At 42.4% G+C, this 27,917-nt stretch overlaps 1 protein-coding gene across 15 annotated transcripts in view; it reads left to right on the top strand.

Annotated features, from left to right (window-relative positions):
* The window catches only part of KIF1B (kinesin family member 1B), a 144,197-nt gene that overhangs the window by 110,468 nt on the left and 5,812 nt on the right, over window positions 1-27,917 (top strand). For 6 of the 15 annotated variants that reach the window (XM_063436182.1, XM_063436179.1, XM_063436186.1 and 3 more), the window contains 19 exons: window positions 2,031-2,279; window positions 4,403-4,521; window positions 5,051-5,136; window positions 6,075-6,204; window positions 6,389-6,551; window positions 6,863-6,953; window positions 14,608-14,723; window positions 15,055-15,110; window positions 17,385-17,493; window positions 17,577-17,643; window positions 18,194-18,278; window positions 21,251-21,356; window positions 23,751-23,865; window positions 24,080-24,213; window positions 24,292-24,353; window positions 26,193-26,338; window positions 27,046-27,285; window positions 27,370-27,441; window positions 27,752-27,873. In XM_063436182.1, coding sequence (XP_063292252.1) covers window positions 2,031-2,279; window positions 4,403-4,521; window positions 5,051-5,136; window positions 6,075-6,204; window positions 6,389-6,551; window positions 6,863-6,953; window positions 14,608-14,723; window positions 15,055-15,110; window positions 17,385-17,493; window positions 17,577-17,643; window positions 18,194-18,278; window positions 21,251-21,356; window positions 23,751-23,865; window positions 24,080-24,213; window positions 24,292-24,353; window positions 26,193-26,338; window positions 27,046-27,285; window positions 27,370-27,441; window positions 27,752-27,873 — 2,268 coding nt within the window. Of the gene's footprint in view, window positions 1-2,030; window positions 2,280-4,402; window positions 4,522-5,050; window positions 5,137-6,074; window positions 6,205-6,388; window positions 6,552-6,862; window positions 6,954-14,607; window positions 14,724-15,054; window positions 15,111-17,074; window positions 17,264-17,384; window positions 17,494-17,576; window positions 17,644-18,193; window positions 18,279-21,250; window positions 21,357-21,864; window positions 21,892-23,750; window positions 23,866-24,079; window positions 24,214-24,291; window positions 24,354-26,192; window positions 26,339-27,045; window positions 27,286-27,369; window positions 27,442-27,751; window positions 27,874-27,917 lie in introns of all 15 variants that reach the window. The other 9 variants (XM_063436183.1, XM_063436187.1, XM_063436188.1 and 6 more) reach the window with 5 other exon arrangements.

The raw sequence follows: 27,917 nt of genomic DNA, 5'->3' as shown, positions 1-27,917 counted from the left end.
GCTGTGGAGCTCTGTTATACACTCAGACACATTACTGGGAGTATTATTGCTGTGGAGCTCTGTTATACACTCAGATACATTACTGGGAGTATTATTGCTGTGGGGCTCTGTTATACACTCAGACACATTACTGGGAGTATTATTGCTGTGGAGCTCTGTTATACACTCAGATACATTACTGGGAGTATTATTGCCGTGGAGCTCTGTTATACACAGACACATTACTGGGAGTATTATTGCTGTGGAGCTCTGTTATACACTCAGACACATTACTGGGAGTATTATTGCTGTGGAGCTCTGTTATACACAGACACATTACTGGGAGTATTATTGCTGTGGAGCTCTGTTATACCGTCAGACACATCAACACCTCTAGAAAAGAGGAACAAGGGGATTTGCTCCTCCTAAATTAAGGCGATTGGGAGCTATGGAACTATTTGCCATGTCCTCACTTGAGTTCAAGGGATACTATAGTCCTGGCACTACAACCCCTCTGATAAACCATATTGGGTGCTTCATAGAGATTAGAAATCAATGTGTAACCCCAATTATGTTAAATAAAAACATTCCAACAGGTGGAGCCGCTATACGAGACTATTATACCGACTTTACCTTTCATCCTCTAAATGTCTTAACACTGTAGCTTTGTCTCCAATAACCAATTGGAGTTCGTGTCAAGCCCTGAATTAATGTCAACGCAAGAGTAAAAATAAAGGTGCCTATTTCAACACCTGTTCAAAATAATCTGTGGTTGTAATCTGACAAGTCAACGGCATTCCCAGTTGTAGATATAAAGTATTTGCACTAATATTTATTTAACATTAGGGTGGAATGGAAACCATTTCTGCTTACGTATTTCATGTAGATTTTTACATTAGGCAGAGCTTTGAATGGGCTATTAGGTTCAAACTATCCCTTTTCAATCTAAAAGAAGTGTTTGTTTTGCCTGAGTTGAGATGGTTCTACAATCTTAACAGGTCAGTCTTCACACTATAACCACTACAGCTCATTGTAGTGATCATCATGGGGCAATACGTTTCTGTGCGATGTCCTCGGTTTATTTCAAAATGTTCTTGAGATGTTTAACAAAAAACAGGGCTCTGGTGACTCCTAAAACCCAGCCCCTCCAATTCTTGACAGCATAACAGTCTGAGAGCCCCTGGGGAAGGCTAGCCTATTGATCCAAACCTAGAATTAACAGGCTGTTGACATTTTCTTCTGCTCTGGTCAAGTTACAGTAAAGGAGCCAAGTTACAGACACTGTAAGAGCCCTGTTGTCAAACCGGTTTGGAACAAACTGAGACGGGGTTACAACATACTTGATAATCACTACAACGAGCTGGTTCTGGTGCTTAGCGCCCCTTTAAGATGGATAAAATGAAAATGTTCTTATTTGCTGCGAAATAGCGGTTAGTGATACAGTGTTTCAGTCTTCCCTTTATTGCAGTGATTGCCAACTGTTGCCAGTTTTAGCTCTTGTACACTACACTACCCACAATGCTCTTGTTCATCTTACACCATAAAAAAATGCAGTCCAGAACAACTGGAGTTCTATTTGATTGATCTAAAGTCATCGTGAGTTTGAGCGATCGTGGTTTGTTGTAGTGATTTTAATAGGTTGATCTAAAGCAATAAACCCATAAAAGGCGAGCAACCATCCTGGGTTAGTAAATACCTTCTAGAATAGAATTGGGTAATTGCTAAATCCTGGAGGACTGCTTTAAGAAGCCCCGTTATCCAGTTAAAGATTCTGCACCCCAGATGCACGAGAAATGCAGCCTTTTTCCATACGTGCTTTCTTTTACTTTTACTCCGTGCTTGGCTACCATCAGTCCCTTTATTATTATTTATATCATTTTTATTTTTTTAAATTGGGCCGATACCGAGCACATCCCTACCTTCCTTCCCCAGCTTGCTTCCCTTTTACCCTTGTCATTGAAATGTGATTTTGTAGCTCGTATTGAGGTGCACGCCTTCCCTTGCCTCTTCTTCTGGGATGTGATAACCACTCTTCCGTTACAAATGTCTAGTTCTCCCATATTCCATGGCTGTGTGAACGAGCGGCTGGCAGATCGCACCCCGTCCCCCACCTTCTCAACCGCAGACTCTGACATCACCGAGCTTGCTGATGAGCAGCAGGACCAGATGGAAGACTTCGAGGATGAGCCGTTTGTGGACGACACCGGCTCGGATGTTGGAACAGAGGAAGGATCCGATCTGTTCAGCGATGGTCAAGACCCATTTTACGACCGCTCCCCATGGTTCATTTTAGTAGGAAGGTTGGTGAGGTTATAGAAGGGCAATGAAGGACAAGCTCTCACTAAACCTCACATCAGGGCGTGTTTTTAAAATCTTGTGCACCCTTGTAATCATTCCTTGCCAAATTTATATTTCTAATGCTTAAATATGCCCAACTATATGCCCTCTGAGCCTCTCACCTGAGAAAGTCTCGGTCACATTTACTTATAAATCGAAGCCTTTTTTATTGATTTACTGTTTTTTATTGAAACCTTTTAATAAATAGGCAAAATAATTATTAAAAGGTTGTTTGTTTTATTCTGATTCGTCTACTACCCATAAAAATTGTTTCGTTGTTGCTAATACTAAGGAAATTCTACAGTAAATATTTTCTCACCTTGGGAGTGGTGGACGGGTCAAATTAACCATTTGAAGATTTCATTTAAAATCTATATGTTAAATTAAGTTATAAATACAACCATTTAGTTTGCTGCCCTGTAAAACACACAGAGAGGCAGCAGATAATGCCCCAACCCCCAGTAAAAAAGCAATTCATGTTGAATATCTGACGTGTTTTTAAGACGTGTTTGTTTATACATGTATGTGAGTAATATAACATGCTCCACGTATTATCCCTTTTTACCTGTAATAATGGCTGATCCTACAGGTATTGCACCTGCTAAATATTTTAGTAGTTTGTTGATGTAGGACTGCCCTCTTCTCTGCAGTCTGATTGAGATATATATATATGGCCCTTAAGGGTGCCGGTCAGCATTATAAATGGTCATGTGATGAAATTTATATAGATCCTGTCCATTTGCCCATAAACCTTCCAGCTGCACTTTCGTCTTCAGTACAGAGTATGTGAGAGCTTGTTCTTCCCTCTGCCACTAACAACATGCGCACAGTCACAAAGGGTGTGTAGGCCCCCAACCAAGTTCTGATTTTCACAAGTGGGCTGTTAGTAAGGGTGATTGACAGGTCTGTTTAGTCATTTTCACTAGTGGGATTTCCGGCCCTCCTTATTTTCACTAAAGAATAATAGTAGACATGTCCTTGTACTAATTGTTATCACTGGAGAGTCAGTAACCGTGAAATACAGGATCTCATTCTAATCTGCACCAGTCTTGTGTTTTTTGTATTGTGTTTTTTTTTTTCCTTATTTTATTTTGTAACATTCTGTTTTGTATTTTAAAAATAAACAAAACAAAGATCAATGGTTTTTGTTTGAAGTTATGTTTTTTTGTTGAATTTAATTTTGCCAAATCACCTATCCAGCCTCGCTGCTAATGCCTTTTTCCTGCCTCTGTCTCCTGGCTGTGGGTAAAGGGTGCGCCAAACTGTTCCCGCAGTGTAAATTTCCCCAGTCTGCTCTGGATTGGCCACTCCTGCTCTCTGAATTGTCAGCTGGTGGACAGCAGGGGGCATAGCCGCTCCTATTCAGTGCAATGAATACAAAAGGTTACATTAAATGTTAAATCGTTCCACTGGGCACCTCTCCCTCCCAAGAGATATTTAACCCTTTGCATTGCTTGCCCCCCCCCCCCCCCTCCCCCCCTGGCTATTTCAAAGGGTTAAATTGAGGTCTGAAACCTAGGATAACATTTATCATTTTATTTTTAGTTCTTTTTGCAGCTTAATATTTCTTTCATATTTTATTTGTATTGTTTGTAACATTTTAACACTGCTTATTAACTGTGATGTATTTTTATTTTGCCTTTGGTTTGTGTATTTATTTGTTCTGTTTGGTGTTTCATTTCGTATTCCTGTATATAACTTGCTGTAAATTGGGCGACATTTGCGATAGGATAGGAATCATGCTATTTCCCAGAGTTCTTAGCAAATGGCTTTTAGCCCCTTTTACCCAGAAACCTTCAGTGCCAAAGCTGCCATGTTCCAATCGGATGATGCATTCCAAGCCTTCTGTATCGGGGTGCATCCTACCTGTACCCCTATAAATGCTGCTAAACTGCAACTCCCATAATGCTGAGCAAAATGCTGTAGTTGAACAGTTGGTGAGCTGCAGTTTTGGTTTAAATCCTATTTTTATATGAGATGTAGCTAGTGATAGAAACTAAGTGTGTTTGCTGCTATTAGGCCCAGACTCCCAAACTCCTGGTCACCATGCGTTCTCTAACAAACACTCTATCTTTCTTGGTTCCAGAGCGTTTGTTTACCTCAGTAACCTGCTTTTCCCAGTGCCCTTGGTGCACCGAGTGGCTGTAGTAAGTGAGAAAGGAGAGGTGCGCGGGTTCCTGCGGGTGGCTGTGCAGGCAATTGCTGGTGAGTCTATATTTTATTTTAACATTTTGTTACCTCCTGCTCTCCCCCAGGCTTGTCCTTTCACGTCACTCAGACCCCCAGGTAATTCATGGACAGTTTCCAAACTCCAGACACAGGCCTGTCTCATTGTAACCAGTGATCCTACTGTGAGAGAAATTTCCTGTTTTCATAATAAATAAATCAAATTAAAACCGCACCAACAGAGAATTAAACATTTTACGCCAAGCTGTAAATAGGTGATTTATTTTATTCCCAGTTCCCAATAACTCCTGGTTTAATTAATAGTCGTTGCTATTCAATGCTATTAATTTTCTATTTAAGAAAAAATGATCCATAGCTTTTTGCTGATTCCTTTATTTTATCATTTAAATAATACCATGATCGTACATTAACACCTAGATTTTGGGTTGCATTGCCGATTCTTTGGGATACTTGTGAAACTTTTCCCACAGCAGCGTTTTCTCTGCATTTTCTAAAAAAAAAAAAAAAAGTTCTACCCTCTTTTTAAGAGCTTTGGGTTTCTCTGCAGGTGACGAGGAAGCCCCAGATTATGGATCTGGCATTCGGCAGTCAGGAACAGCTAAGATCTCGTTTGACAATGACTATTTCAACAAGGTGATTAACCAATTATTATTTTTTTGTAGAATCTTAATGGTCTCTAAGAGAAGATGCTGATTGGCGCAGCAAGTCGTCATTTTGCATAATTTGCTGTTTTTCTATGGGAGCAATCCGCATCTCCATACAGAGCGAGGTGACGCTGAACGTAGATCCTGCAAAGATTGCAGGACTTCTTCCAGGAACTCTATGCAGTGGCTGTTTGAGTGACAAGATGTTTCTAGGCACCAATGTATATACCGCCTTTTTTTTAAAATGTTTTTTTTGCCATGAAAAGGAAAATCCATCTGCATTGCAACGGCATATGCAAAAGCCAAACATATTTCATGTAATAGTAATTCAGATATACAGAAAAAGAGTACGATTTGCAGATACAATGGTAAGTAACTGGGTTGTAATGTGTCATGGGTTTGTAACATAAGAGGGTTTATCTTAAAAGGCGGTATTTACATTGCTGAGCCTGCAGGGAAAAGCTTTAGACACCAGAACCACTGCATTAAGCTGTAGTGGTGACTATAGTGTCTTTTTAAAGCACCACAACCACCAAAGCCAGTTCTATTGGTTATGGTGCAAATCATCTTTAGGCTTCATGCTGGTTTGTATAAAACCATTTTCAAGCAGTCTGACAAAACACCAGTACCCTAATGGCAGCTAAAGCCTGGCCTCTCTGCTCTATCTCCTGTAATGCAGTAGTAAATTATCAGTCTTAACTTTAGAGGCAATAGTGGACTGCAAAGGGTTAGCCTAGCTGTCTAGGTCTCTGAAGTCCAGGGTTGGCTGGACAATACACTTTGCATTATTGGTTCATGGCAGAGGGGCCTACTATTCGATGCAGTGTAATCCATATTAAAAATGATTTGATGCAAACTGAGGTGGGGGCCCTTTGCGCCAGCTAATTCTCCACTCTCTCATGCCAACGTGTGTCCTTCTTTCTCCAGAATGATTTCTCCAGCACAGTGCTCACTCGCTCGGGACTGTCTCTGGAAGAGTTGCGTATTGTGGAAGGACAGGGTCAAAGCTCTGACATCATGACTCTAAGCGAGGAGATCAATCACATAGCTGAACTGGGTAAATGTTTGAGATAATTCTTGAGTTCTTGTCTGGATACCAAAATGATCTCTCTAAAGATGCATTCTTAACTTTATACCAGCTTTCTGACCCATTTCAGTTACCTGGGGGTAAACAAATGGGCTAAGAATCCTGTCTCCTGTTGGCACACTGCAAATCTTCTAAAATAACTCGTTTCGTGCAGATATGAAGTCAGGCAGTTTACTGGATGGGAAAATGATGATGGAAGGATTCTCTGAAGATGTCGGGGAGCATCTTAAGATCGGAAGTGTCTTCACCTTCCGTGTAACAGTGCTTCAAGCAAGTGGTATTCTCCCGGAATATGCTGATATCTTCTGTCAGTTCAAGTGAGTCTAGACTCTCTGGTCCCTCTCGGTAGGACGGGTTAAACATGGCTGTCATACCTGGTGTTTTACAAGTATTCTTATCTTTTAGAAGACAAGTTACAATCTATCAGTTAGTCATTTATGCAGTAAAAGTATGTTTATCCCCTTGGGCAGTATATTGCCTTAAATCTTTAAATAGAATAATATATCCAGTATAAAATTGTATATTTGTTCATTTTTATTTTTATTTTTTATTTTTTTCATCAGAAGTCACATTTTTTATAGATGGTTCTTTGAGACATAGTCATGTGTTTGTAACCGTTGTTTTTCAGCTTTTTGCATCGTCACGATGAGGCCTTTTCTACTGAACCTTTAAAAAACAACGGGAGGGGAAATCCGCTGGGTTTTTACCACGTGCAAAACGTAAGCAGCGCAGCAAAGTCAACATAGCTTTGGTTCTTCTGTATATGTGCATTAACATGTAGACTGTTTCTCGAATCTACTGACCGGCGCCGATTGTCCACAAATTTGCATGGCTCCTTAAAGGTAAACTCTAACCACTATAACATTATAGTGCACTGTAGTGGTTGTGGTGCCAGAAGTCCCACGTGCATTTGGCAGTTATCGGTCAAGCCATTTACAAATAGTTTGACACTTACCTTGCTGTGTCTGGCGCCCGTGTTTATTGATGAAGTGGGATGGTAATGCACTAATCACTGCTTTGCTGAAGAATCGTTCTGTCACAGTTAATCTTTAAGGTGCTGACCACCTAGCTTGTCACCTGATGGGTTTAATTTTATAACATGACAGGAGGCTTCGTATTTGCTTAAGACTTTCTTTACTTAAGCTTCACAGCAGCACTTTTTACTTAGTAACAGGGTAACCAATCAGAAAAAAGATAACATGGCATAAAAGTCCCTCCCTGTGACGTCACTACCTCTTTCTTTGCTGCTTCACACCAGTACAGGTCAGAGTGCCACTGTCTCCTACTTTCTGTGGGTTTTTCTGTGGTTCACTTACTAATTTTCTGTCATCTGTTTTACATCATTCATTATTATTATATACTGTTATATTTGTTCTAATTTTTCTTATCCTTGGTCTTTTATTTATCCACCTTATTTATCCTTTGCCTATACTTTCCTAAAACACTATTGAGATTTTTATGTTTTCACTACATCTAAATTCTATCTTTTGTATTCCGATTCTTTATAACTGTTTTTTTCCGTTTTCTAATATCTGTTTGCTACCTCTTTTAGTCCGGTTTACGAGCGGCATTCTGTGCCCCGTTTTTCCCGGGCTTTTGGGCTGTGGAGAACGCCTCCATCAGCTCTCAGTGCGCACGGCGGCCATCTTGGATCTCGCACTCATCCGCGAGATCCAAGCGGCCTCCTCGTTCGCTTGTGCGCATGCGCGAGATCGCGGCGGCCATTTTCTTGGTTCCGCGATCTGCAATCTCTCCGGCCGTGCGGCGGCCATTTTTTGCCGCATTTCGCGGCGTTTTCATATTTAACTTACCTATATGATTAAACGCAAACATTCAAGTATACCTGCTCAGTACTATATATAACTTAAAATTACAGGTTTAAGTGTTCTCTACTTCCCTCTACTTACCATAGGAGGGATTTTAAAATACCATTAGAACAACCACAATCTATTTCAGACTATCACCCCCTGGTGAAAATTTGTTTATACTACATTAACCTATACTCTCATGGAATAAAACAATCCTTGTTTATATTACTGAATACCTTGGAATACATATAGGGTAAATTCCCTGTCTATACCTTTGACTAAATACAACCCATACTTATACTGTGGATGGGTATAGGGAAAAATCCCTACACAAGATTTATGATTGCTGTTTACTTATACAGCCCATGATTGGCCCGCTTTGTCTGTGCCTCCATACCTCTATACGGGTCTGTATAATTATTCCCAGAGGTTATTTATGCTGGGTGACCCCCAGTTTCAGCTTGCACTGCGGATTTATAACATATTGTGATATATGGTGACGGCCTTAAGATACATTCTAATGCTGGCCTATTCTGCCCCATAGGTCTCAACACTGTTGCTATGGAGGCTTCAAATCAAGATCAAAACCTGCAAGCAATTATTAATGCGGCTGTAGCCGTTTCACTAGAAAAGGCCCTGGCTCGGGTGCTGCCCATTGAGCCAAAAGATCCACAAATATCTGAACCCCCGCTTTCTGACGAAGAAGCGGTGGAGTCCGATTCCACAAAAATAAACCCTTCCAAACCCAATAAGAGATATTGGAAAGGGAATGGGCCAGAACCTCTCAAACGCAAGGGGAAAGAACCGGCGAAACGCCCCAAACAGTCAGACACTAAAGAGAAGCACTCAGTCCAACCCACTCTATCGGAAGAGGAGGAAGATTCTTTCGACCTACACCCCTTAGCCATCCTAGATGAATGGCAAGCCGACCACTCCTCTGAAGATGAGGAAGACTGGCCCGAGACATCGTTTAAAGGAGCACCTCTCCTTCAAACTGCTATGGGAGATCTCACAACTGAAGATATGGTACCCAGTTCCAATCCTTCTGGGGACGCTGAATCCTTTCTGGATTCGTTTGGTCAACCTCTTTTCGACCCAAGACAGATCAGATACCCTCGATCATCTGAATGGTCACTCCCAGACCATCTCTCCAAGTATATACATTTTTGGATCAGGAGACCCCTAGATCGGGAAGTCCGCAAGCGCCTAAGAGCCGAATGTCCCAGACCTTCTCTACCGGACAAGGTCGCTGTCACCCCAGAGTTTGACACACTGCTCTACACATATATGGCCAGATCCGGCCGTGACCCTAAAAAGGGCATTGAGCGCAGCTTGCGCCTCACGCAAGACAAAATGCTAGATATCCTGGGTCCCCTGGCCAAAATTCTTCTACTGGCTGATGAAGCCCTTTCTAATGAAGATCCTTTAGACCCATCCGTGATAAGAGAATGGGCACTACGCTCAATTTGCCTGCTGGGCAATGCAAATACATCTCTCTGTACCGAGCGTAGAAAAGCAGTGCTGCTGCGCATGGATGCCAAGTTAGCTGACTTGGGAACAAAAGAATTGGGTCCCAAGGCCAAAGGCTTGTTGTTTGGAGAACCCTACATTAAAGAATTACATAAACATGTAAACTTATACGCCACACTAAACAAGGCGCAGTCATCCATGAAAAGGGTATTCCATCATCAACCCTCACGGGTTTTTGGCAGGGCTGGCCGTACAAGGGGTCGTACAGTCAGCCGCTTCTGGTCCACAAATCAACGCCAGAGAACCCCCACTTCACCATTCTTCCCCAACTATCAATCAAGGGGCTCCTACACCCAAAGGGCGGATAGGGGAAGAGGATACAGAGCCCGCGGACGCAACAGATACCCAACAGGTGAGATTCCCTATCTTTCACCTTTCTACTGTTTATCATGCGGGCAGGTTGTCACTTTGTGTAGACATGTGGAAGACGCTGTCTTCAGATACCTGGGTTCTAAACACAGTTCAAGGTTATTCCATAGAGTTTCATTCTCTCCCTTCTCAAACAGGTTATCCTCTCTATCCAACGATGTCAAAATCTCAGAATCGTCTTCTCGATTCAGAACTACGTTCTCTTCTAACAAAAGGAGCGATTCAACCTGCTCCCCTCGACGAAGGCTTCCTCAGCTCCGTCTTCTTGGTCAAAAAGAAATCTGGGGAATACCGCCCAGTAATCAACCTTCGCCAACTGAATACTTTCGTGGTTTACAGACACTTCAAAATGGAAGGAATACATCTCCTCAGAGACATTCTCCGACCAGGCGATTGGTTCACCCGACTCGATCTCAAGGATGCTTACCTCTCTGTATCAGTACATCCATCCAGTCGGCGTTTTCTCCGCTTTCCTTGGCACCACCGGATTTTTCAATTCACCTGCCTTCCATTCGGCCTGAGTTCCGCCCCGTGGTGCTTCACCAAACTACTCAAACCAGTCACCGCACATCTTCGAGAAAGGGGCATTCGTTGCCTAATCTACCTCGACGACCTCTTGCTACTCTGCGAAGACGTATCCAGGCTGCGTTCACAGACGAACTATACATCTTTATTGATCGAATCTTTGGGATTCGTCATCAACCAAGAGAAATCATCACTGGCCCCATCCAGAGTCATTCAATTTCTCGGCTTCGAGATCGACTCTTCAACCTGTGTTCTTCGCCTGCCTCAATCCAAGTTAACTGCGATCAGGAAAGAACTACGCAAAACGCTTCGTCAAGCAGATCTACCCCTCCGAGGTTTGGCTCGGATCGTAGGCCTACTTTCAGCCTCCATTCAAGCAATCTACCCGGGTCCACTACACTATCGGGCCATGCAACGCTTGAAAGCTCAATTCCTCCGGACCCACCCATCATACGATCAGAGGGTCCCGATCACCACCGAAGTGAGGGAGGAACTTTACTGGTGGCTCCGCCACATGTCTGCCTGGAACGGCAAGGCAATTTTCGGTCCCACTCCGGACTTCGTGGTGGAATCAGACGCGAGCCTTCTAGGCTGGGGCGCAACCTGCCATACATCATCCACCGGAGGACCATGGACCAACACAGAACATTCTCTCCACATCAATTGCCTGGAATTAATAGCCGGCTCTTTCGCAATTCGCAGTTTGACCAATCATCTCTCAAACTGCTGTATTCTCCTTCGGATGGACAATATCTCAGCCGTCCAATACATCAACAAATTAGGCGGAGCCAGATCTCACATCCTCTCCGAAGTGACAAAGGACATCTACGAATTTTGCTTCCAACGCAACATCACACTTCAAGCAGAATATCTGCCAGGGGAGACGAACGTTACCGCGGATTGGTTCTCCCGACATTGGAGAGACGCCAGCGACTGGCGCCTACACAGGACAATCTTCCTTCGCATCTCCAAACTCAGGGGCCCGTTTGTTCTAGATCTATTCGCCGCCCGGACGAATTTTCAAGTCCCTCGTTTCTTCAGCTGGCTCCCAGACCCAGAATGCTCGGCAGTGGATGCCTTCCTTCAGAGGTGGCCGACAACGGGAGCCTATGCCTTCCCTCCATTTGCGATGATCTCCAGAATCCTTCTTCAGGTTCGCAGACAACAGGTCATGCTGGTTCTACTCACCCCACTCTGGCGGGGCCAAGCCTGGTTTCCAGATCTCCTGGACCTCTCCTGTCGACATCCTCTACTGCTACCTCCATGGCCCAATCTCCTAGAGGACCCTCAAGGGAATCCTCATCCAATGATACTGCAAGACCACCTCCACCTAGTAGCTTGGACTCTTTCAGGGGAACCTGGCATTTCGGAGAACTATCGCAGAGAACTAAGGAACTCCTCTGGGATTCATGGGCCCCTGGCACCAGAAGATGCTACCTTTCCTCCTGGAACACTTGGTGCAATTGGTGCCTGGAACGGCATACCGATCCCCTTACTGCCCCTAGACAGTTCATATTGAATTTTCTCTCTCATCTATTCGACCTGGGCCGATCCTACCGATCCATCAACGTTGCCCGGTCAGCCATCTCGGCAGCCCACGTTCCCCTAGAAGGAACTCCAGTGGGCCAGGACCCGCTGGTTTGTAGGCTTTTGCGGGGCATTAAACTGGCTCGCCCTCCAACACCGAAATACTCCCATCTCTGGGACGTCAATGTCATGATTCACTTCCTGGAAACTTGGCCAAACAACGAAGATCTATCCCTCCGTCAACTCTCTGCAAAATTCACCCTGTTACTTTGCCTAGTGTCCTTCCGACGGGTATCGGATGTTCGAGCATTTGACCATGACGCTGTCAATTTTTCTCCAGAAGGTGTCACCTTTTTAGTATCCAGACGGACAAAATCAAACTCTTCTTCAGTGTTTTACCCGTACTTCCCTAACCACCCGAAATTATGTGTGGTTTCACTTCTCTCCCGTTATTTACTACTCACCTCCTCTCTCCGTTCAAACTCCTCCAGCCAACTATTGGTCTCGTATGTTCGACCTCAACCACAACCCTTGCCCGATGGGTTAGATGGTTACTCTCCCTGGCCGGGATTGAAGCATCCTTCGGAGCCCACTCCATCAGGGGAGCGGCGGCATCGGGAGCATTCAACGCGGGAGCCTCTCTTCGAGACATTCTTCAATCTGCAGACTGGTCACGGGAGCAGACGTTCCGCAACTTCTATTTTCGTCCGGCTGTGCACGCTTCTTTACCCCTTCTCGGGGAGCGTTAAAACAGCAAATACGAAGCCTCCTGTCATGTTATAAAATTGTAGATTATGCTAGCTTTAGTGTACCTATAATCTTAATTTTATTAATGACAGGAGGCGAGTATTTCCCACCCATTCACTATCGTTTTCCCCCCCTTTAGAGTCGCCTCATTAGGTAAGTTCATCTAAGATTAGAGTAATACACGATGTATCTTCTCCCAGGGGGGGCTAAGGGTTACACTCTATGGTAAATAGTTTAACACTTTGTTGGAGGTGGGCTATGATATATAATTTCTAATTACTGGATGTCATAATTTTAGAAATCCAATTCACGGATTAATCCTTGGTTTCGACTCTGCTCTCTCGTTTCAGCGTAAAGCTCCCTCAAGAGGACAAGCCTAGGTGCCGTATCATCAAGCATTATCTCAGCTCTCCAAGAAGACTTCTTTGTTTACGTTCCTGTTCCCTCTCAAGCATCAACTTTCTCACCTGGCATTCTGGATTTCGCATCTGGACTTCTTTATCAGTTTCCTGTTCCTATTTGTTCGCAGCCAGAAAGAGGAAGTGACGTCACAGGGAGGGACTTTTATGCCATGTTATCTTTTTTCTGATTGGTTACCCTGTTACTAAGTAAAAAGTGCTGCTGTGAAGCTTAAGTAAAGAAAGTCTTAAGCAAATACTCGCCTCCTGTCATTAATAAAATTAAGATTATAGGTACACTAAAGCTAGCATAATCTACAATTATCCAGAAAAAATATCTACCAGCTATTGCCATTAGAGTACATAAATTAAAGCCGGATCGGAAATTAACGGCTCTCTTGATGTCATACTGTAGGTTCTCCACACACGAGCCAGCATTTAGTGTAAAATGGTGTTTGTGATACTTTTACACAATTAAAATGGCCTAGTTTTTCTTTTTGTTTTCCATTCTTAATGTGTATTGTTCTTTAATGATTAAACTCCCATCCTTTCTGCGTGCCTTTATTTATATTTATTATAATTTCTTTCTTGCCCCAGATCCCAATATGGGATTGATGTCACTGATGGATTGTGGGTAAATGTGATTGGCAACTGAAACAGAACCTTGCTTTAAGCTCCGCCCATCGTCACGTTTTATCTCGTTGACTTCTTTACGTAGAGAAACGTAGTCCCAGCTTTCATGTATTTTATGAGAAAACAGGCACACTCACAAAAACAAAAAAAACTAATTGAGACAATTTATGTTTTGAGACCGAGAAAATGTAATCATTATTTTAATTATTTATTCATTTATAACCGTTTTATTTGTGGACAGTCTTTTACACCACAGAGATTCATATAAAAACACACTTACCGCCTACCAGGGGCTGGCAGTGTCTTTTTCCCATAATGCCAAGCACTGATGCGCATATCTGATATTCAGCTTGCTATAGGGATGTGCTGAGATTCCAGATGCTTTTGCTCCTCTGTAAAGGGACTCTATAGTCCCCAGAATCACTATAGCTTGTGTCTATAGCCTGTCCCTGCAGGCTTTTCAATGTATACGCTGACCTGTCAGAGAAAAGGCTGTGTTTACATTGCTGGCTAGTAACACCTCTAGTGACAGTCACTCAGACGACCACTAGAGGTGCTTCCTATTTCAGTCCTGCACAGTTCCGCTTAAGGATGCATTAATTCAAGGTATCTCTATGAGCAGATGGTGATTGGCGCAGCACAGAGTTTTAACCACACTTACGCTCAATTGCCTCCCAATGCCTTCCTATGGGAAAGCATTGGTTTGGCTAAGATCATCAAGATTGATAATTTCAGCCATGATTTGTATTCCTTGACACTATAGTGTTCCTTTACATTATTCTGTTGCTTGTTCGGTTAGATCGTGATTATAATCTCCTTTCCCTGATGGTTCTCAGATTGCTGTGGAGGTCACAGAGTCCTTCATTGAATATATCAAGACCAAACCCATTGTGTTTGAAGTTTTTGGACATTACCAGCAGCACCCTCTTCATCTGCAAGGCCAGGATCTCAGGTGGGATAAATGATTATTTACATTTTATATAAATCATCAGGACTTGCAGCTCTTTCCCTAAACCAGGAAATGACTCTGTTATCCCCGATGCGCTTATTTTTCCAGTGCTTTTCTGTGGATATAATACTGTACAACAGGGCTTCATGTGTGCAGCAAGGAGGTTCAGGGAGGGGTGGTACATGCACTGACTGGAGGGTTCCTTTGAATGAAGGAGAGAACTCAAGGGTGGGGGTAGGGGGGCTTGTGTTTTAGCAAATCAGTTCACACAATTAGTTCAGCAATTGAAACCACATCATGAAAATCAATTATCTGTCTTTCCTTCCTTTAACAGTCCGCCACAGCAATGTCGGCGCTACTTCCCTCCGCCAATGCCGCTTTCTAAGCCAGGTTAGTTGCAAACTGTCATTTGTGCATATTAAGAGCTTCTTACATGCTAATAATAGAACAAAAAATAATAATTTTCTTAAGAATTTCTTTTCATTTAATGCTTTTAAGTGTTCGATGCGGTAACAAAACTCAGTCTTGAAAATCGTCACAAACGTTGCCTATGTAGGATTTAACGTTCACATTGACAAATGAGTTTAATTAGAAGATTCCAAACATAAGCTGTTACTCTATTTATTTCTATTGTATGGATTTTATTATTTCAGGAGTAAAGTGAAATAGAAAAATGCGTTCAATGGATTTTATCATTTCTCAATTGTTTTTTGTCATTTTTTTTGTGCATGTGCATTTACCTTTCTTTTGTTCTTTTTATTTTTTCTTTGGCATGGTAATATTGCCTGATTTCTTTGTTTTTTTTCCTCTGACTTTTCTTATTTACCCATTTCCACCCTCACTGCATATCGACTCACCTTATCCCACCCATTCCCTCTCACTGCATATCGACTTACCTTATCCCACCCATTCCCTCTCTCACTGCATATCGACTCACCTTATCCCACCCATTCCCTCTCTCACTGCATATCGACTCACCTTATCCCACCCATTCCCTCTCTCACTGCATATCGACTTACCTTATCCCACCCATTCCCTCTCTCACTGCATATCGACTCACCTTATCCCACCCATTCCCTCTCTCACTGCATATCGACTCACCTTATCCCACCCATTCCCTCTCTCACTGCATATCGACTCACCTTATCCCACCCATTCCCTCTCTCACTGCATATCGACTTACCTTATCCCACCCAATACTCTCTCACTGCATATCGACTCACCTTATCCCACCCATTCCCTCTCTCACTGCATATCGACTCACCTTATCCCACCCATTCCCTCTCTCACTGCATATCGACTTACCTTATCCCACCCATTCCCTCTCACTGCATATCGACTCACCTTATCCCACCCATTCCCTCTGTCACTGCATATCGACTCACCTTATGCCACCCTCACTGCATATCAACTTATCTTATCCCACCCATTCCCTCTCTCACTGCATATCGACTCACCTTATGCCACCCTCACTGCATATCGACTCACAATATCCCACCCATTCCCTCTCTCACTGCATATCGACTCACCTTATCCCACCCATTCCCTCTCTCACTGCATATCAACTCACCTTATCCCACCCATTCCCTCTCTCACTGCATATCAACTTACCTTATCCCACCCATTCCCTCTCTCACTGCATATCGACTCACCTTATCCCACCCATTCCCTCTCTCACTGCATATCAACTTACCTTATCCCACCCATTCCCTCTCTCACTGCATATCAACTTGCCACCCTCACTGCATATCAACTTGCCTTATCCCACCCATTCCCTCTCTCACTGCATACCGACTTACCTTATCCCACCCTCACTGCATATAAACTTATCTTATCCCACCCATTCCCTCTCTCACTGCATATCAACTTACCTTATCCCACCCATTCCCTCTGTCACTGCATATCGACTCACCTTATCCCACCCATTCCCTCTCTCACTGCATATCGACTCACCGTATGCCACCCTCACTGCATATTAACTTACCTTATCCCACCCATTCCCTCTCTCACTGCATATCAACTTACCTTATCCCTCTCACTGCTTGCCATCTTTTCATTTCCCACCAACTCTTTCATCACTCTTTAATGTGCCTTGACTTATGCCTATTGCCTTTGTCCCACTCACTCTCTATCTTGTGCCTCACCGACGCCCCCTCTATACACAAACTGTCGATATCCCCCTAACCCCTTGTCTTGCCACTCTCTCACCATTACTCATTATTTTATACTTGACACACCCATTCGCTCTTTCAATACTTGCCAACTTCCCTTGTCCATTCTCTCCTGTTGACTACAAACCAACCTCCCTTGCCAACCCACTCCCCCATTCACCTTCTGTCAATGTCCCCTGTCAGCTGGGGAGAGAAAGATTAACCTTGTCCGTTACCTAATGTCTGGGTATGTCAGTGAGCCTGTTCTGGATGCCTTCTCAGAGCAGGCTTACATGTTCTCTGCCTCACTTCAAGACAGGGCAGAGCGTCTGCCATCTTTTCTCTCCCTGCCCATACCAAGCTGCCAGCCGGAAAGGGCTCCCAGGCATGATGGTTAGTACCGTGCCACATGATACTTCTGTCGTAGTGATACCAATTCAGTGGGCCCTTCCTTTAGCTTGTTAGATGAAGATGCATTGGGTGTGTGGTTTAGATTCCTGCATTTATATTGCAGTTCCAGCCACCAAACTGAATCCTCTGAGCAAACCCAGCCTGGGACAAAGTGTCAGCAAGTACGACCTTCTGGTGTGGTTTGAGATCAGCGAACTTGAGCCAACTGGAGAGTAAGTCCGTACCACGTTTCGCTTGTAATGGGGAGCACAGTCCGTGGAATATGCACTGATAACGAAGGTCACTTTCTCTGCAGGTATATCCCAGCTGTTGTTGATCACTCTGGAGGTATGTCGTGTCAAGGAACATTCCTACTGCACCAGGTAAGTCATTCCCACCCCTTTAATACTTTCTGATTTCCCTCTTGCTGTTAAATTGATAAGAGATTGCTCTCCAGGTATCGAGACGATCCTTCAGATGTTGGTGTTCAGCCTTTTCATTTTGGGAAATGTGTTTTGCTTGTTCACTTTATCAAACAGAGTAAATTTAGCACATGAGCGGAATACCGAGGACACGAAAACCATGGTAGATAAATAAATGTGATGTTCAGGGACATGATTCCCACAGTTTCTGGGTGTTTTTTACAATTGTCCATTCCTGTATTATTCTGCCGAAGTCGTAGTTCTGGTGCCGTCATGGTAGAAGATTACAATAAACCGGACTCATATTTCTATTTCGGCCATTGTTTAAAACATACTTTGCGTAATATTTTAATGCTGATCTAAATAATTATCTTTAAATATAAATGAAAAAGAGTAAACTGATGGCATTTTACACAAAAAGTGCTGTATTTATCTACATATAAATGGTACGTAGTCAAAAGAAAAATAGTAAAGCTATCTGATTACAGAACATGTTTGTTGATATTCTCAGGGCATCCAGCGCAGAATCACCGTTACAATTATTCATGAAAAGGGGAATGAATTGTACTGGAAAGACGTGAGAGAGTTGGTGGTGGGTGAGTATCGTGGTTTATGTTCTGTGTAACACTATACCAGAATGTAGTGTGATCATCGTGGTTTATGTTCTGTGTAACACTATACCAGAATGTAGTGTGATCATCGTGGTTTATGTTCTGTGTAACACTATACCAGAATGTAGTGTGATCATCGTGGTTTATGTTCTGTGTAACACTATACCAGAATGTAGTGTGATCATCGTGGTTTATGTTCTGTGTAACACTATACCAGAATGTAGTGTGGTCATCGTGGTTTATGTTCTGTGTAACACTATGCCAGAATGTAGTGTGATCATCGTGGTTTATGTTCTGTGTAACACTATACCAGAATGTAGTGTGGTCATCGTGGTTTATGTTCTGTGTAACACTATACCAGAATGTAGTGTGATCATCGTGGTTTATGTTCTGTGTAACACTATACCAGAATGTAGTGTGATCATCGTGGTTTATGTTCTGTGTAACACTATACCAGAATGTAGTGTGATCATCGTGGTTTATGTTCTGTGTAACACTATACCAGAATGTAGTGTGATCATCGTGATTTATGTTCTGTGTAACACTATACCAGAATGTAGTGTGATCATCGTGGTTTATGTTCTGTGTAACACTATACCAGAATGTAGTGTGATCATCGTGGTTTATGTTCTGTGTAACACTATACCAGAATGTAGTGCGATCATCGTGGTTTATGTTCTGTGTAACACTATACCAGAATGTAGTGTGATCATCGTGGTTTATGTTCTGTGTAACACTATACCAGAATGTAGTGTGATCATCCTGGTTTATGTTCTGTGTAACACTATGCCAGAATGTAGTGTGATCATCCTGGTTTATGTTCTGTGTAACACTATGCCAGAATGTAGTGTGATCATCGTGGTTTATGTTCTGTGTAACACTATACCAGAATGTAGTGTGATCATCCTGGTTTATGTTCTGTGTAACACTATACCAGAATGTAGTGCGAGTATCGTGGTTTATGTTCTGTGTAACACTATACCAGAATGTAGTGTGATCGTGGTTTATGTTCTGTGTAACACTATACCAGAATGTAGTGTGATCATCGTGGTTTATGTTCTGTGTAACACTATACCAGAATGTAGTGTGATCATCCTGGTTTATGTTCTGTGTAACACTATGCCAGAATGTAGTGTGATCATCCTGGTTTATGTTCTGTGTAACACTATGCCAGAATGTAGTGTGATCATCCTGGTTTATGTTCTGTGTAACACTATGCCAGAATGTAGTGTGAGTATCGTGGTTTATGTTCTGTGTAACACTATACCAGAATGTAGTGTGATCATCGTGGTTTATGTTCTGTGTAACACTATACCAGAATGTAGTGTGATCATCGTGGTTTATGTTCTGTGTAACACTATACCAGAATGTAGTGTGGTCATCGTGGTTTATGTTCTGTGTAACACTATACCAGAATGTAGTGTGATCATCGTGGTTTATGTTCTGTGTAACACTATGCCAGAATGTAGTGTGATCATCGTGGTTTATGTTCTGTGTAACACTATACCAGAATGTAGTGTGATCATCGTGGTTTATGTTCTGTGTAACACTATACCAGAATGTAGTGTGATCATCGTGGTTTATGTTCTGTGTAACACTATGCCAGAATGTAGTGTGATCATCGTGGTTTATGTTCTGTGTAACACTATGCCAGAATGTAGTGTGATCATCGTGGTTTATGTTCTGTGTAACACTATGCCAGAATGTAGTGTGATCATCGTGGTTTATGTTCTGTGTAACACTATGCCAGAATGTAGTGTGATCATCGTGGTTTATGTTCTGTGTAACACTATGCCAGAATGTAGTGTGATCATCGTGGTTTATGTTCTGTGTAACACTATGCCAGAATGTAGTGTGATCATCGTGGTTTATGTTCTGTGTAACACTATACCAGAATGTAGTGTGATCATCGTGGTTTATGTTCTGTGTAACACTATACCAGAATGTAGTGTGATCATCGTGGTTTATGTTCTGTGTAACACTATGCCAGAATGTAGTGTGATCATCGTGGTTTATGTTCTGTGTAACACTATACCAGAATGTAGTGTGATCATCGTGGTTTATGTTCTGTGTAACACTATACCAGAATGTAGTGTGATCATCGTGGTTTATGTTCTGTGTAACACTATACCAGAATGTAGTGTGATCATCGTGGTTTATGTTCTGTGTAACACTATGCCAGAATGTAGTGTGATCATCGTGGTTTATGTTCTGTGTAACACTATACCAGAATGTAGTGTGATCATCCTGGTTTATGTTCTGTGTAACACTATACCAGAATGTAGTGCGAGTATCGTGGTTTATGTTCTGTGTAACACTATACCAGAATGTAGTGTGATCGTGGTTTATGTTCTGTGTAACACTATACCAGAATGTAGTGTGATCATCGTGGTTTATGTTCTGTGTAACACTATACCAGAATGTAGTGTGATCATCGTGGTTTATGTTCTGTGTAACACTATACCAGAATGTAGTGTGATCATCGTGGTTTATGTTCTGTGTAACACTATACCAGAATGTAGTGTGATCATCGTGGTTTATGTTCTGTGTAACACTATACCAGAATGTAGTGTGATCATCGTGGTTTATGTTCTGTGTAACACTATACCAGAATGTAGTGTGAGTATCGTGGTTTATGTTCTGTGTAACACTATACCAGAATGTAGTGTGATCATCGTGGTTTATGTTCTGTGTAACACTATACCAGAATGTAGTGTGATCATCCTGGTTTATGTTCTGTGTAACACTATGCCAGAATGTAGTGTGATCATCCTGGTTTATGTTCTGTGTAACACTATGCCAGAATGTAGTGTGATCATCCTGGTTTATGTTCTGTGTAACACTATGCCAGAATGTAGTGCGAGTATCGTGGTTTATGTTCTGTGTAACACTATACCAGAATGTAGTGTGATCATAGCATGTGGTTGACATGCTGCCTTGCATGTGTTTTGTACCAGGGAGAGTTCGCAGTAAAGCAGAGGTGGACGAAGTTGCTACAGATGCTGTCCTTTCTCTAAACATCATCTCAGCCAAATACCTCAAGTCTTCTCACAGCTCCAGCAGGTAATGTGATTTAAATAATCCCAAAAGCCTTCCGTCAGTAAGTACTGGGTAACATGGAACTCACTCATTGGTTTTCCCCAGAGCGAGTGGTTCTAAGGAACTTGCTTGATCCTGAGAACACACGAGCAGGTCCAATGCATTAAACAATGATCTAGAGGGCTCGTGAACTGAACTTTTATTACAGATCAATGGCCTTTAAAGTTTGTTTTCCACATCTCTTTTCAAGACGCCCCATCTAGTCATATGAAATGATCCAGGGAATGCGGCACAGGAGTACATAGCATCCAAGGTTTTAGCTGAATATCTGCCTGCGGTTTCCAGATGTGTGTCTCTGCAGTCATTGTTTTTGATTTGATTTCCATTGCTTTTCATTTTATTTGTGTTTTTATTTATTTTGTTTTCCTTTCTGTCTCTGTTCCTTTTGCGTCCCTTGTATTTTTAATTTATTTATTTTTTATGGCCGTCTGTCCCTGTCACTAATGGCAGCTTCTTCTCCTATGTCTTGCAGGCTGTTTCTTGATAAGGATATGCCTAGGTATTTTCTGTTTTTCTTTTATTTTCTGGAAACATCCATGGGTCTTGGCTAGAACACACTATGTTCCTCGTCCTCTCCACACGCTTGTTTGTAGTTCCTGCTCAGTTTGTGTGATTTTGGCTATTAGTGTAACCCTTTATTGTTACAGTTCTAGCTGAGCCTTCAGAGTGTCACTTTCCCATTACCATTTCACATTTTGTCTGTTGCACTCCTCTCACTTTGTTAGCACTTGGGACTGATAAAGGGACAGCCATGGGCTTAGGTAAATTAGATACTGCTCATGTGCTGAAACCCCCCATGGCTCTTTTCCATGTTTGTTCATAAAAAAGCAGCACTAAAGCTTTATAAGTACCAACAGCTGGAAGACGTTTGTTCTAACCATTACCGGTCTTCATGGGCAACACTTACGTATAATGTCTGCCTGCACACATCTCATGTCTGCCTCCACTGGTGCCGACCACCACTAACCAAGAGATTGACCAAGTCCGTTCTTTTTTCATTTTGGCTATTTTTTTCTTTGAATTTCACTTGAACGCCTGGCAATCCTCACTTTAGTGAACAGCCCTGCAAAGTGGATGTAAGTCAAGAAAAATAACTAATTTATCAGTCCATTGATATAGCAACTCCACCAGGGTTTGTTCAGGGCATACGCACTCCACCTACAATCATATGAGCAAAATTCCCTTAAATTTCCATACACCTGACTTCCCAAATGTATCGGTTATTTGTCAAAAACTACATAAATCAGGCTCATAGATAGGCTTTAGCCCTTAAATTTAGATTAAGATAAGTATTTTATTCTAATATAGGATGTATAGCTTGGAGGAAAGACGAGACGGGGGGATATGATAGAAACATTTAAATACATAAAGGGAATCAACACAGTAAAGGAGGAGACTATATTTAAAAGAAGAAAAACTACCACAAGAGGACAGTCTTAAATTAGAGGGGCAAAGGTTTAAAAATAATATCAGGAAGTATTACTTTACTGAGAGGGTAGTGGATGCATGGAATAGCCTTCCAGCTGAAGTGGTAGGAGTTTAAGCATGCATGGGATAGGCATAAGGCTATCCTAGCTATAAGATAAGGCCAGAGACTAATGAAAGTATTTAGAAAATTGGGCAGACTAGATGGGCCAAATGGTTCTTATCTGCCGTCACAGTCTATGTTTCTATGTATATGTATTGAGTTTGCAGTCATTAACTCGTCTTTTTTCTTCTTTCTTCACAACACCTAGATTAGGCAGACAGTCATTTTAACCACTTGCATGGATGCCTGGTGTCAGCATTAAATGTCATTAAATGATTGAGACAAACATGGAATCGAGTCCTTAGTATGCTCTTAACATGTAAAAGCTGTGTTCTAACTTAGTTTTCTGTATGAGATCTGCAGGACATGTTCCATTACAAAGTGCTATATGGATCTATTTGGGAGCCTTCCTAACTAGTGTGCACATGCACAGATACACCGTGTGTTAATTGTAAGATTAACAAGATAAATTTAAGTTGTATTGCACATTTATACCCAGAAAATCTGTTTGCTCACTGACAGTTTGTGTTGGTTCTTGGCAGCAGAATAGAGATGACCACATGTGGACTTTCAGCATTTTCCACAGCCTTTGTAACCCAGTCACCTCCTTACAGTCTATCTGTGTTTCAGTGGGGTAGATCGGTGATTTCCAACCCAGACAGACCAACATCTATAATTTGTCTGTTTCTTCAGTGTAAGCTGGGAGATGCCCAAACCCCAGAGCATTGTGTGCCCTGAATTCTGGGTTGGGAAGCACTGGGCTTAGAAGGTGGCTCCACGCGAGCAGCCTGCGAGTTGTATTCATTCTGATTTTCATTCTGTTTCTGTAGAACATCCTATCGGTTTGAGGCCGTGTGGGACAGCTCCCTACATAACTCCCTGCTCCTGAACAGAGTGACTCCCTATGGAGAGAAGATCTTTATGACCCTGTCTGCGTATCTGGAGGTAAAGCTTGCATTCCCAGTTCAGAGGATCCTCCTAGTGTAGCTGCCTTTAGAAAATGATGCGACTTGGTATCGCACAGTATTGCAGCCACTTATTTAGTGGATTTGTAGATCCCAGCATTAATCACATGTCTCCAAACATACCCACAATGCTCTGCGACAGAATTACACCAATCCCCTCACTAAAACTGGAATTTAAAAACTCTAACCTGCAGCTTGACCACTGTATCCAGCCTGCTGTGATAACCAAGGATGTTTGTATGGTCTTCTACTCCCGTGATGCCAAAATCTCTCCACCTCGGTCCCTGCGCAGTCTATTTGGAAGTGGCTACTCCAAGTCTCCTGATTGGTACGTTTGTTCATAGCGAAAGCCCGTGGGATTCTCTTTGATTGTGTGCAATCTATTTTAACATCTATTTCTTTACAGTAACAGAGTGACCGGGATCTATGAGCTCAGTTTATGCAAAATGGCTGACACTGGGAGCCCAGGTGAGGGCCTGTCTGAACTTTGACTTCTTTATATTGTACAAGATAATCATCGACCCCCACCCATAGCTGGCACAGTGAATGTTACATACAAAGTGCAGTTCTGGCACACTTGCATTGGACTGGCTAGAAATTTGTCCTGGGCCTGTGAGGGGGAGTTTAAAAAAAAAAAAAATGCGGCTGGTAAAAAAAGCACACTCGGTTTCTCACGGCTAACTGACAGGTTTTATAATAAACCTTATTAAGGTTACTAGCAAATTTCAACTTTTAATGCCAGAGTTTCTGAACTGGAAAATAGCTAACTTGTTGAATGTTCCCAGTTCACCTATTTTGGTCTTAAATTTAAAATTCCTGCCAATTCTCACTTTAGTAAATAACTCTGATAGTCCGTTTCCACACTTAAAGGGACACTCCAGGCACCCAGACCACTTCCGCCCATTGGAGTGGTCTGGGTGCCAACTCCCACCACCCTTAACCCTGGCAGTGTAATTATTGCAGTTTATATAAATAATAATTACCTTGCTGGGTTACGTCCTCCTCTGGTGGCAGTCTATCAGACAGCCAGTAAAGGGACTTCCGTGTTCTTGGCACACGAAAAGTGTTTTAAACAACGCTGGACGTCCTCACGCTATGCGAGGACCTCCAGCGTCACCAAAATCCCCATAGGAAAGCATTAAATAATGCTTTCCTATGGGGAGGTCTAATGTGTGCGCGGCCATTGCCACGCATGCGCATTAGGTCTCCCCTGCCGGCTGACGTCGGTGGGGGAGGAGCGTGAGCGAGCCTGACCCAACGCCGTGCGACATTGGCACTGGATTCCGGTAAGTCACTGAAGGTGTTTCAACCCCTTCAGGAACATGGGATTGAGGGGGGGCACTGCAGGAACCATTTAAGTCAGGAGCACTTTATAATTAAATCTCTGGTGTTTTAAAGGACCATATATTCAATACAGCAGCATTTTACATAACCGCGTCATCCAAGGTTGCTCAGAGTAGTGACCACATTTCCGAAACCTTTTCTCACATATTTGTAATAGGGCAATGCATGGCCATTGGGGGTTTAGTCCGTAAACAGCAGATTTTAGTGAATCAAAAGCACATCTAAAAATGTAGGCACAAAAAAGTCAAACTGTGACTACAGCGGAGATAGTGATTTATTTATTTATTTTAAATCCGCTATTGCTGGCTAAATTTTAAACTGTATTTTTTTATTTCACCACATTTACTATGGATTGTCTGCCTTTCTGAGAGATTAATTGTGGACCCTTTTTTTAGATGACATTTACTTTCAGCAGCGAGTTACTTTTAAGGCCTGGCTTGTAGCAGAGTATTTGTCATTTTAAGGTGGGTTAGGGGTTACGGTTTTTGGCAGGGCAGGTTTGATTGTATGATAAGACAACAATAAGAAATATTTCTTGTGTGAAATGTTTGTATCAGAACCCACTTTTCTTATTCCTTTTCATTTTCTGTATTCTGGTTCTGCTGGGAGATGGAGATTCTATCATAGAACACAGAGTTATTCACTACAGTGACAATTCAAAGTGAATTAAGAATGGAAGGCCAAAGTGGCCAAACTGGAAGCATAGATGACTTGGAGAATTTTTCCAGGTTGGCTATTTTAACCTTAAATTTGAAATTCACTATGAATTCTGACATTGGTGAATATCCTTGAGAGCCAACACTGCAAGTCTTCTGCTTCCTTGGTGGACCTCCTGTGCTCCACTTTACAGAAACATTGGCTTTGATTGCCTGAGGCTTCTAAAATATGAAAGCATAGCTGAAATGGTATTTTTATTGTTTTGTTTTCCTATTCCTAATTCTTGTCCAAATAAATTATCTCCAGGAATGCAGCGGAGGAGACGAAAGATCCTGGACACCTCTGTGGCTTATGTCCGTGGAGAAGAAAACCTGGCTGGTTGGAGACCTCGTGGAGACAGCCTTATCTTAGAGCATCAGTGGGAACTGGAGAAGATGGAGCAATTACATGAGGTTTCTATACATTTACAGATTGGTTAGGAATCTGTCTCCATTAACTTCTTTTAAATGTGCTGTTTTAGTGACATTCCAGAGGGCTTGGCTTTCCTCTACTGAACATTTTGTGATCATTTGAGAACAGTTTCACTGGAGAATGGTTTTATATCCTGAACCAGAAATTCTAGCTCTAAACAATTTAAGGCATTGGTGCTCAATAAAACCACTTTCAGTTAGAAAGTTCGGCACCAAACGTGGAACCCTTGGTTAGTGGTTTATCCCAGATACCATTTAACACATAAAACCTTTTGAGAACAAATTGCTGCAGTTAGAACACTGTGTGCATGGAGACCGTGACAAACACCATAGGTTGTTGAGGTGCTTGGAGTGCCCATTAAACCACATCAAAGTGCTCCACAAACTCATTGAATTCAGGGCTGCAATAGGTGAAATGCATCCCTTAAAATGTGTTGGGTGTGGTACTAAATATCAGCAGTAAAATTGTAATTCCGCCTGGAAATATAATTAAAACCAATACATCAGTTTGGCTAGCAAATCTCTTTAGTAAGGCTTCAGATAGCTGACATTTGTAATCCTCTAATGAAGGTAAAAATATATATACATCTCTTGGATATTTTCCTCTCTTTGAAATGAGGCTTGGTACAAATGAGATTTGAATTAATTACCTTAAGCTAAACATTTCTACTTTGTACTCCTTCTTCCAGGTGGAGAAGACTCGGCACCTCCTTCTGCTTCGCGAGAAACTTGGAGATAGCATCCCGAAGTCTCTAAGTGAGTCGATCTCCCCCAGTCTGAGCAGCGGAACCCTGAGCACATCCACCAGCATCTCCTCCCAAATATCTACTACCACCTTTGAGAGCGCCATCACCCCCAGCGAGAGCAGCGGCTACGACTCCACTGATGTAGAGAGCCTTGTGGATCGTGAGAAGGAGCTGGCAACCAAGGTAACCATTATAAGCAGCTATTGACCGATATAAAAACTCTTTACCCAGTGAACAACAAACAGACATTGTGTTCCTGTCTTTCAGTGTTTAAGGCTCCTCACGCACACGTTTAATAGAGAACTGACCCAGGTGTGCAACAGCATTAGTGATTGTAAGGTAGGTGATCCGATCCCCCCACCCCCCCATGCAGCTCTTTGTTTGAAAGGTTCTTCTTCCTTTAAAGTGGTTCCTTATAAATAATGCATTGTGCAGGGTCCCTCTGTTGGAAACCACAGGCTAATTACATTTCATTTACAGACCATTAACAATAAAACACAATAATTCTATAGAATGCCTCAGACTAGTGTATACAACTATTTCTACTTAATCTTCAGCCATTTCGTCTGAATTTTTCATAATGCCTCTTTGATGATAGTGTGTGGTGGGAAAGGTTTTGTGATGTCTCCATTTTGTTTGTTTAATGCAGTTGTCCGATATTTCCCCTATCGGGCGCGATCCCTCAGTCTCCAGCTTAAGCAGTGCTACACTAACGCCTTCCTCTACTTGCCCATCTCTCGCCGACTCCCGATGCAGCTCCGTCGATCAGAAGTGAGTGCCAAATCACAGCCTGTTTCAAACTATTCTCCTTTCGT

The sequence above is a fragment of the Pelobates fuscus genome, chromosome 11, assembly GCF_036172605.1.
Source record: "Pelobates fuscus isolate aPelFus1 chromosome 11, aPelFus1.pri, whole genome shotgun sequence".
Lineage (NCBI taxonomy): Eukaryota > Metazoa > Chordata > Amphibia > Anura > Pelobatidae > Pelobates > Pelobates fuscus.
This window is presented reverse-complemented; position numbering and strand designations above follow the sequence as displayed.